Here is a 10221-nt window from a genome sequence, read left to right as displayed (position 1 = left end):
GCGCTTCAGGCCAGGACGTTAACCCACCGTGCCACAGTGCCGGCCCGTTTTATTTATTTATTTTAAAAGATTTATTTATTTATTTGAGAATCAGGGTTACATAGTGAGAAGGAGAGGCAGAAAGAGAGATCTTCCATCTGCTGGTTTACTCCCTAATTGGCTGCAACAGCCGGAGCCATGTCGATCTGAAGCCAGGAGCCAGGAGCTTCTTCCAGGTCTCCCACATGGGTGCAGGGGTCCAAGGACTTGGGCCATCTTCTACTGCTTTCTCAGGTCATAGCAGAGAGCTGGATTGGAAGTGGAGCAGCCAGGTCTTGAACTGGTGCCCATATGGGATGCCTTCACTGCAGGCAGCGGCTTTACCCGCTATGCCACAGTGGTGGCCCCTGTTTGTTTATTTTAAAGGCAGAGTTACAGAGAGAGGGAGTTGTTCTGTCTGCTGGTTCACTCCCCAGATGGCCTCAATGACTGGGGTTGGGCCAGATCAAAACCAGGAGCCAGGATCTTCATCTGAGTCTCCCAAGTGGGTGGCAAGTGCCCAAACACTTTGGATATCTTTTCCTGCTTTCCCAGGCATGTTAGCTGGGAGCTGGTTTGGAAGAGGAGCAGCTGGGATTAGAACCAGCACCCACATGGGTTACTGTCATTGCAGGAAGTGGCTTAACCTCCTATGCCACAATATTTGTCCCCTATATCTCAATTTTTTTAAAAAAAAGAAAAGAAGATACAGAGGCTGAGGAACATGCAAAGCACCTTGGGAGAAAGGATCATAAGAAATGGTATTTTTGAGAGCATAATTAATGGAGTGTCCGGACTAGTGATTCATGGTCCCAGCCAGAAAGGGAAAAGTTTGGATGGATGGATGGAGGTTAAATAGAAGAGCTCTGTGTGGCCCGATGGGCTCCGCACAGGGCACAGCCAGGGACAGGCTCCCTTCACAGAGCAGCCTCTGGCCTGCAGAGATCCGCAGCTGTCTGTCCTGGAACCAGGCCAGCATGGAGGAGTCTACGCTCGCACTGCCTGGATTTGAACCCTGGCTTTCCATGTGGTGTGACCCTGGGCAAGTGTTGGGCAGCTCTGCTCAGGGAAACCGGGACAACCATACCTGTCTCCCAGGGATGTCACCAGGGTGCACGGAGCTGTTTATGAAAAGCCCTTCCACCCGCGCCTGGCACGGAATACGTTTGGAATTCGTGTGAAACGTTATCATCATGATTGTTGTGGTTATCCTTTTCTTCTTTCTTTTTTTTTTTTTTTTTGACAGGCAGAGTGGACAGTGAGAGAGAAAGAGACAGAGAGAAAGGTCTTCCTTTTGCCGTTGGTTCACCCTCCAATGGCCGCTGTGGCTGGTGTGCTGTGGCCAGCGCATCGCGCTGATCCGAAGCCAGGAGCCAGGTGCTTATCCTGGTCTCCCATGGGGTGCAGGGCCCAAAGACTTGGGCCATCCTCCACTGCACTCCCAGGCCACAGCAGAGAGCTGGCCTGGAAGAGGGGCAACCGGGACAGGATCGGTGCCCCGACCGGGACTAGAACCCAGTGTGCTGGTGCTGCAGGCAGAGGATTAGCCTATTGAGCTGTGGAGCCAGCAGTTATCCTTTTAACCCAGGTGATTTCGATTGTGATGATTGAGGGCTGTTTTTAGCTGCTGGATGCTTTTCTTCAGGCATAGTCGAGTCGTGAGACCAAGTGCAGCCCAGTGCCCTGGCTGAATGCTTGACCTGCTGCCCCTCCCTGTCTTAACTTCGGTGCAACCCCTGGTACCCAACCACGGCTCATATTTTGCAAACTCCTGGAATTGGGCCCTGGCTGCCATTAACAAGCCGTGTGTGACCTTCAGCAGGTTCATACCATCCCAGGCCCTTGGTTTCCTTATCCACGGAGTTTTAAGAGCTGGATTAGTGCCGTAGTCTGGGCCTGGCTCCCTGAAGCCCTTAGAATTCCAGAGAGGTGCCCCAAGAAGATACAAGGACTGGCTAGGTGTTGGGAGCACAAGTGAAGGGAGGGAAAGAAGGGAAGATTTCACGAAGGGGAGCAGAAGCCGTGGGAGGACCACGAGGGTCCTGGGAGGCAGAGGAGGATGAAGGCAGGCAGGCTTTTCACAGGAGGTGGGGTGGCCTGTGTGCATAGTGCCTGCGTAGGGACCACAGCAAGCTGTGTGTTGCTGGGAATGTCTGTGAGGCGGGAATGCAGGAGTGGGGTGGGGAGAGGAAATAGAATCAGGCATGTAGGAGGGAGGGCTTGGTCTTGGGGGTGGATGTGATGAAGCAGGAGGCCAGGACGGCAGGAGAAAATGTGGCAGCTTGGGAAGTGAGAGTCCAAGGCCAGCAGCTGGGCAGAGAGGAATCGCTTACAGGGGAGACGCAGGAGTGCCAGGTAGTGGGGTGCCTGGTAAGAGGTTAGAAGTCAGGGTTAGAATTGGAAGGGAAGCCGTAAATATCCTGGAGCCATGAGCTGCTATTTGCAACAGGTGCAGGGCAGGAGAGGCACAGGACAGGGTTTAACTGGAGTTGACATCTTGCCAGCAGAATATGGCAGGGAATTGAGGGTGTTTTCAAAGGAGTGGTTCTTTTTTTTTTTTTTAATTTTTTTATTTTTGACAGGTAGAGTGGACAGTGAGAGAGAGAGAGAGACAGAGAGACAGAGAGAAAGGTCTTCCTTTTGCCGTTGGTTCACCCTCCAATGGCCGCCTTGGTAGGTGCGCTGCGGCCGGCGCACCACGCTGATCCGATGGCAGGAGCCAGGTGCTTCTCCTGGTTTCCCATGGGGTGCAGGACCCAAGCACTTGGGCCATCCTCCACTGCACTCCCTGGCCACAGCAGAGAGCTGGCCTGGAAGAGGGGCAACCGGGACAGAATCCAGAGCCCCGACCGGGACTAGAACCCGGTGTGCCGGCGCCGCAAGGCGGAGGATTAGCCTGTTGAGCCACGGTGCCGGCCTAAAGGAGTGGTTCTAATGACACACAACAGACACTGAGCAGGTTAAGGCTGGAACATCTACCTGCTCAGATCTCCCTCCAGGATGGTTTATTCTTGGTTTCAGTGAAGGTGTGTGTGCCCTGGGAAGCAAGGTGGGATTAAGGGTCAGTTTTGCAGGAAAGGGAGGGTCGTCTTCATGCAGAGGAACCAAACTCTAAGGGGCATCACAACGGATAACCCCTCCTTTGTTGTCGTGTAGCTTCAATTCCTCCTCTGGAGATGTATGTTGGGAACGATGTAGCCCACCACTTGGGATATATCCTATATATGTTCTATAAACTGCCTGATCTTACTGCTTAATAAACATTTGGTGAAGGAAACAATCTCAATGCTAGTCCAATAATAGAAGCAAATTATAACTTCACAAGGAAGTGTTTAAAACTCAGGTTTTCTCAGATTTCCCATTTGAGCCCCACGTCCATAATTCTTTCCGAGTTTGCAGAGAATATTGAGTGGGGGTACTTCCAGTTGGGGAAGATGAAAGTTCTGTAGATAGTGCTAGTGCTTGCACAGCAGTGTGCATGTGCTTAAATGCTGCTGAACTGTGCCCTGAAAACAGCTAAAATGCCAAGTTTCATGCATTTTGTCACAACTATTTTTACAAAAGGGGGAAAAGTTAATATCTGCACCATGGCGCTGTATTATCTTTAAAGAGAATGAACTTGGGGCTGGCGTTGCAGTGTAGCACCTAAAGCCACTGCCTGCGATGGTGCACCAGTTCCTATCCTGGCTGCTCCACTTCTGACCCAGCTCTGCTAATGGCCTGGGAAAAGCACTGGAAGATGGCCCAAGTGTTTGGGCCAGTGCCACCCACGTGGAAGACCTGGGTGAAGCTCCTGGCCTCAGCCTGGGCCTGCATTTTCTCTTGCTGCCATTTGGGGAGTGAATCCAACAGATGGAAGATCTCTTTTTCTCTCTGCCACTCTGCCTTTCAAATCAATCAATCAATCAATCGATCTTTATAAAAGAGGAAGACAAATGGTCTTTCTACTTATATACTTATGTTCTTGTATATGCCTATTATCTCTAGAACTAACACAGCTGTTGTTAGAAGGGCCTGGAAGCAATGGTGGGCAGGGCACTGCTGTCCACTGTGTTTTCATTACTATATATGGACATACTTCACAGCATTCATGGGAAATGGAATTAAAAGTTTGTTTTGGTGTAAAAGTTTTGGAGCCATGCAGTTTTTTCCTAGGATGCGTCTTTCAGGACATTTTTAAAGGCCTGTTCTACTTGGGTTTCAAAATGTTTTGCACCAAAACAACCATCTTTTAATCCCATTTAAAAAAAAAAAGATTTGAAAGTCAGTAACACAGAGAGCGCGAGTGTGCTTCCATCCACTGGTTCCCTCCCCAAATGGCTGCAGAGGCTGGGGCTGGGCCAGGAGTCTGGAACTCCCTCTTGATCACCCACATAGGTGCAGGAGCCCTAGCACTTGGGCCATCCTCTGCTGCTTTCCCAGGCACATCAGCAGGGAGTGGGACAGGAAGTGAAACAGCCAGGGCTTGAACCGGTGCAGCTTCACCTAGTATGCCACAGCACTGGCCCTTTTAATCCCATTTTACACAAAATTTTTTTTTTTTTTTGACAGAGTGGATAGTGAGAGAGAGAGACAGAGAGAAAGGTCTTCCTTTTGCCGTTGGTTCACCCTCCAATGGCCGCTGTGGCTGGCGCATCGTGCTGATCCAAAGCCAGGAGCCAGGTGCTTCTCCTGGTCTCCCTTGCAGGTGCAGGGCCCAAGCACTTGGGCCATCCTCCACTGCCTTCCCAGGCCATAGCAGAGAGCTGGCCTGGAAGAGGGGCAACCGGGATAGAGTCCGGCGCCTCAACCTGGGCTAGAACCCGGTGTGCCGGTGCCGCAAGGCGGAGGATTAGCCTGTTAAGCCATGGCGCCGGCCTAATTTTTTGAAGTCCTAAAATGTAAGTAACAACCACTTGAGTTCCAGAATTAGCTCCACCTAATTTATAAGAGGGTCCTGTAAGCGTAGAACGTGAGTCTGCGATGACGTATTGGGTAGCCTGGAGTCATCCAATGCCCTCTTTCTCCCTTTTCTATGTGCAGCATAGTAAATGTGCCACATACTCGGTGGGAATGCAGAAGACTTACTCCATGATCTGCTTAGCCATAGAGGATGACGATAAAACTGACAAAACCAAGAAAATCTCAAAGAAGCTTTCCTTTTTGAGTTGGGGCACCAACAAGAACAGACAGAAGTCAGCCAGCACCCTGTGCCTCCCGTCCGTTGGGGTCGCCAGGCCTCAAAGCAAGAAGAAGCTCCCCGCTCCCTTCAGCCTCCTCAACTCCGACAGCTTTCTCTACTAATGCAGGGAAATCAGGCGGCAGACCCAAAGCGTCTCCAGCGCCGACGCGGCCTTCAAATCAGTGCCATGACAGAAAATGTCAGAATGTTCTCGAATCTCATTTTTCTGTGTAAACTTGCATTGGACGTGTTTTTATGAAGGAAGGTAACAAGAAACCTCTAGAAATTCGTGGAAAACAAACTTATTTGACAAACATTATTATATTGCTGCAAGTTATTTATTATGTTTTGTACATAGGCTAGTGTTGAGATTATGGCTGTTTTTATGGTTACAGTTAAGACTCGTGGTCCCTGTCAGTTGGGTTGGGGTTACCTGTGTTAGCACTGTTTGCCACGCTTTCCACGTTTGGGTAATAATCATTCCTCAACCTAGAACTCAGATGACCCCTGACTGAAGGTAGGTCAAAGGACTCTAGCGATAGACTAAATGAGTGGTTACTAAAAGCTGTTCCAATGAGCTGCTTAATTGGTCATCATTAACCTAAAATGACAGATGTTACTGTAATTTTACATTATATGAATGCTATTTCCAGATACTCTAGTGCCAAATTTGTCTAGTTAAATATAAAATTTAGGAACGGCTTTTCTTCTAAAGTTCGGTGTCATTCAAGAGTTGCTAACACAGTGGCAGTGTTAGGTGAAGATACTGTCTACAAGGTAGATAATATACTGTTTGATACTCAAAACATTCTTCATTTTGTTTAAAGTAGAAAGTACATAATTGTATATTTTAAGTGTTGGGTAAAAAAATAGTTTTGCATTTTATAAGGTAAAGATGTAAATGATTCAAGTGTAAAGCTCTATTTGGCTTTTAAACATGACATTCTTACCCACTGATTTCTCTTGCTATACGTTGGATGATACTGTGACTCTAGTAAGATTCACTGTTGACATAGTACAACTTACCTAGGTAAAAAATATAACATTGAAATCCAACTTTAAGAATGAGGATTTAAATATTTTCTGTTGTGCAATATCTTAAGGGAAGTAGCTGCCTTTGGGCAAGTGCAGCCATGGCTCCTGGGTCGTGTTTGTGTAAGTATTTAAATAAACACATTCATTTACCTAAGTGAACATTTGACTTTTACTTTACTTTCTCTGCTTGTTTCAAATCGTTTCTATCCTAAAGCACACAAAGCAAATGAGCTTTGAAGTTATGTCATCTTTAATTTTTTGAAGGGGAAATTGTACCATCTGATCCCTAGCCCAGGGGTTCCCTCACTGGACACAGCTGGCTCTGTTTCTTGTGTATTCTCCCTCTGGCAGGCCATGCATAAACACACATTCTTTTTTTCTTCACACACATCAATTTTGCATCTTTAAATGGGAACTCCAAGTTTTCTGTGTTCAGAAGACATGCCCAGTGATTATTAAAAAAAAAAAAAAAAAAAAAAAAACAGGGAGGAGGGAGCTGTTGTACAATTGTTTATTTATATTGGCAGCAGCCCCCAGAGCCCTGGACAGGAGCTGTGACACAGGAACCAGAGACTGGCAGTACACAGTGCTCCACTGTAGGTTTCTTTCCTCTTAGCTGGTCACACCCACCACCTGAACTTTCCAGAAGACTTTTCCGTGATAGATGCAGGTCAAGGTCACTCATTACAATCTGCCCTAATTGATTTTTTTGCTGAGCATGCAAGTCCCTGACTCTCTTAGGAAACTCAGGCCCCTTTGGTCTTAGTACAAAGAGGGCAGTGCCAGCTCTGGCCCACTGACATGCCTGAGCCGACAGCAAAGGCAGGACACTTCACAGGCTCGCTCCAGCTGTTTATTTCTTTGAAAGGCTGAGGAAGAGAGACCTTGCATCTGCTGGTCCACTCTCCCAAATACCTGGCAATAGCCAGGGTTGGGCCAGGCTAAAGCCAAGAGCCAGGAACTCCATGTGGGTGACCCAAGTACATGGGCCATCTTCTGCCTCCCAGGCACAATGGTATGGAGTAGCTGGGACTCACACCACGCATTCCAGTATAAGATTTGGGCCTCCTAAGTGCAGGCTTAACCTGCTATGCCACAACGCCTGCCCCTTCCTCTTGGTTTTTAAATATGAAAACAAGATCCCATTCTTCGTGATCTAAAGGATTAAACTTGGCCAGCTGTCACCTGGCCTGTGTGAAGAAGGCGTGGATCTGCTGTGCTACGGCTGGTCCGACGACTGGCTCCAGTTCTGGGATGGAAGCATTACTCAGCTGTTGGAGGGTTGGAAACTTCTGAAGCAGAAGGGGAGCTTTGACCTTTCCAACTCCTGGGATCTGCTGCACAGTTCGGAGGAGGTACGGCTCAGAGAACTGAGTCCGTTTCTTCCTAAGAAAAGGGTTCTTACTGGGCTCTTTGGTTTGCTCTTGAACCTGAATCGGAAATTAAAATAAAAGCACATGAGCGCCCTCTGGAAGGCTGGCAGTTTATTCTTAAAGTCTGGTTCAGCTAGACCTAAACCAGTTAAGGCTTGACTATTCTTATAGACCAAGTTCTCAGACATCAGCAAAAGTGTTGAAAGATCAGGCATATGACTACACAAAGAACAAGATAAAAATGGGTAGTTTAAAAAAAAAAACCCTAAGTTATCACAATGTTTAGAATAAAACTACTCTGAGGAATGCAAACATTTTCCTATGGATCATTTGGGTTATGCAAGATAAATGGATAAATACTTGAACTCGATCTGCTTCATGGAGGGCCTGCAAGAAACTGCCAAAAGAGAAACTGTTCTCAGGGAGTGGTGGTTACACGAAGGCTGATAAAGCTATTTTATTTAGGGACGGAAGGAACCGTGAAGCAAGGGGCATGGTGGGGAGGGATCTGTGAGCCATGCAGGGTTGCCTGCATTTCCAGTTTGATTTCCAACTCAAGCTGCACACCAGAGGGGGAAATTTAAAACACACAACTGATATTCAGGTTGTCCCTACCTCCTCTGCTGTTCTAATTTTTTAATTGGCCAGAAAGGAAGGCTCATTTATCATGGCTCAGTGGGTTAAAGCCCTAGCCTGAAGCACCGGCATTCCATATGGGCGCCGGTTCTAGTCCTGGCTGCTCCTCTTCTGATCCAGCTCCCTGCTATGGCCTGGGAAAGCAGTAGAAGATGGTCCAAGTCCTTGGGCCCCTGCACCCACGTGGGAGACCTGGAAGAAGTTCCTGGCTCCTGCCTCCTGGCTTTGGATTGGTGCAGCTCGGGCTGTTGCGGCCAACTGGGGAGTGAACCAGAGGAATGGAAGACCTCTCTCTCTGTAACTCTGTCTTTCAAATAAATAAAACAAATCTTAAAAAAAAAAAAAGCTCCCCAGGAAATTCTAATGTGTGAAAAATGAGGCAATCAGAGAACCAGTTTTTTTTTTGTTCGTTGACGTTCAATGAAGGACATGTGGGGATGAGGCAAAGTAGCTGCCAGGGGACATTTTCACCAGCCTAACAGCAGGACGGTGAATCATGGCAGTAATCAGGGTCTGGGAGTCTAAAGCAGGTTAACTCGTCTGCTCTGTGACACTTCCCTTGGCGGGGGTGGGGGTGTGTGCAAGGCCAGCTGGCCACAGAGGCAGCTTCTGAGCTTCCAAGTCCTCAAAGCGATTTTAGACGCTAGCGTGGCGGATGCCATGGGCTGGATTGATGGGTTGCAACTATAGCAGAGGCAGAGCTAGCGTATAGGTGAGCTGAGAATCTGCAGGACAGAGGGCAGCAACAAAGGAGCAGGAAGGGGTACTTACTAACTGGACAATGAGGCAGGACGCTTCCACCTGGCTGGCCACGGGAAGCAACACCATCCCAAGGTCCAGCACAGTAAACTTCTGTATGGCCGAGAAGTACTGTTCGCTCATCTGTGTTTTCTCAACTATCACAATCCCTTGTAGGTTATTGGACTGCAAAGAAAAAAAAAAAAAAAAAAAAAGCAGTCCACTTTGTAACAAGATGCCTTCTGAGGTGGAGAAAGCTATGGTTTTGTGTTTGGATTGGCCAGTGGTTTCATAGCAATTATTCCAAGGGATGGAGGGGTAAGCGTACAAATGAAATGTTCAGTTTCTTCCAGTTCAGTACTTACATTTCTAACCCGAACAAGCCTCTTTCTGTAGCCGTTTCCTGCCACCAAATCAGCTTCGGTGATATAAAGAATGCAAGATCTGTTAGACAGGTAAAAATCTACCGGTGCCAGGCCATCCTCAAAAACGAGCTTAATTTTCCCTTAAAATACAGACCAGAAAATGAGTTCCATGAAGTCTGGGAGAAAAGGCGCAACAGGGTGCAGCGCGCTCCAGCGCGTGGGGAGCCCACTCACCTTGCACCTCCTGCGCCAGCTGCGACCCCCGCCACTTCTCGCTACCACGTGCCCAAGTGGCACGTGCACGGGGCCTGGGCCGCCGGGGGGCTTCCCTTCCATCGATGGTCTCTAACGACGGCAATGCAGGTGGCACTTAGGCGCACACAGCCCCGCGTCCCGTTGAACGCCAAGCCCTCTGTGGCAGGATCTCCTCTGCAGAGTATTCTTTCAAAACCTGAATTATTAGCGTAAGAGCCAACAAATTCCTGCCCCAGTGCCCGCCTTTCTCACTTTTGTGACTTGCCTGGCCCCGGACGCGCCTCCGATCTCCATTCTAGTCCAGGGCCGGTGCGGAGCCGGCAGGACCCGCCTCCGCCTCCCAGTCTGGGGGTTCCTGTACCACCTGAGGCCGCGCCACTTCCGTGTACGTCAGCAGCGCGCGCCCAGTTTTTCATCCTGCCCGCCCTCCGCCCCCTGCAGCGTGGGATAGGCTGTGGCGTCAGGGATGGACACCTGCGCCGGCCAATTAGAGAGCAGACAGTTCAGCCGCCTCCCGCACTGGTGGGATTTGAACGGGACGCGCTGGTTGCCCAGAGCGACGGGTGTGGGAGTAACCCGGGAGCTGATTGGTTGAGGAGGAAACAGAGCCATTGGCCGACGGGGTTTCTGCGAGGTCTGT

General features: G+C 49.0%; 1 protein-coding gene and 1 pseudogene across 1 annotated transcript in view; one reads left to right on the top strand and one right to left on the bottom strand.

The window, feature by feature from the left end:
- Positions 1-6671: 6671 nt before the first annotated feature.
- On the bottom strand, positions 6672-9969 carry LOC133754838 (Fanconi anemia core complex-associated protein 24-like; annotated as a pseudogene).
- LOC133754726 (centrosomal protein of 89 kDa-like) overlaps positions 9684-10221 on the top strand; it is a gene marked incomplete at its 3' end in the record, with an annotated part of 72349 nt that continues 71811 nt past the window's right edge. The window contains exons 1-2 of the mRNA XM_062185169.1: positions 9684-9790; positions 9881-10103. Of these exons, the coding sequence (XP_062041153.1) occupies positions 9684-9790; positions 9881-10103 (330 nt within the window). The remainder of the gene's footprint in view (positions 9791-9880; positions 10104-10221) is intronic.

Source organism: Lepus europaeus, unplaced genomic scaffold (genome assembly GCF_033115175.1).
Source record: "Lepus europaeus isolate LE1 unplaced genomic scaffold, mLepTim1.pri SCAFFOLD_29, whole genome shotgun sequence".
NCBI lineage: Eukaryota > Metazoa > Chordata > Mammalia > Lagomorpha > Leporidae > Lepus > Lepus europaeus.
This window is presented reverse-complemented; position numbering and strand designations above follow the sequence as displayed.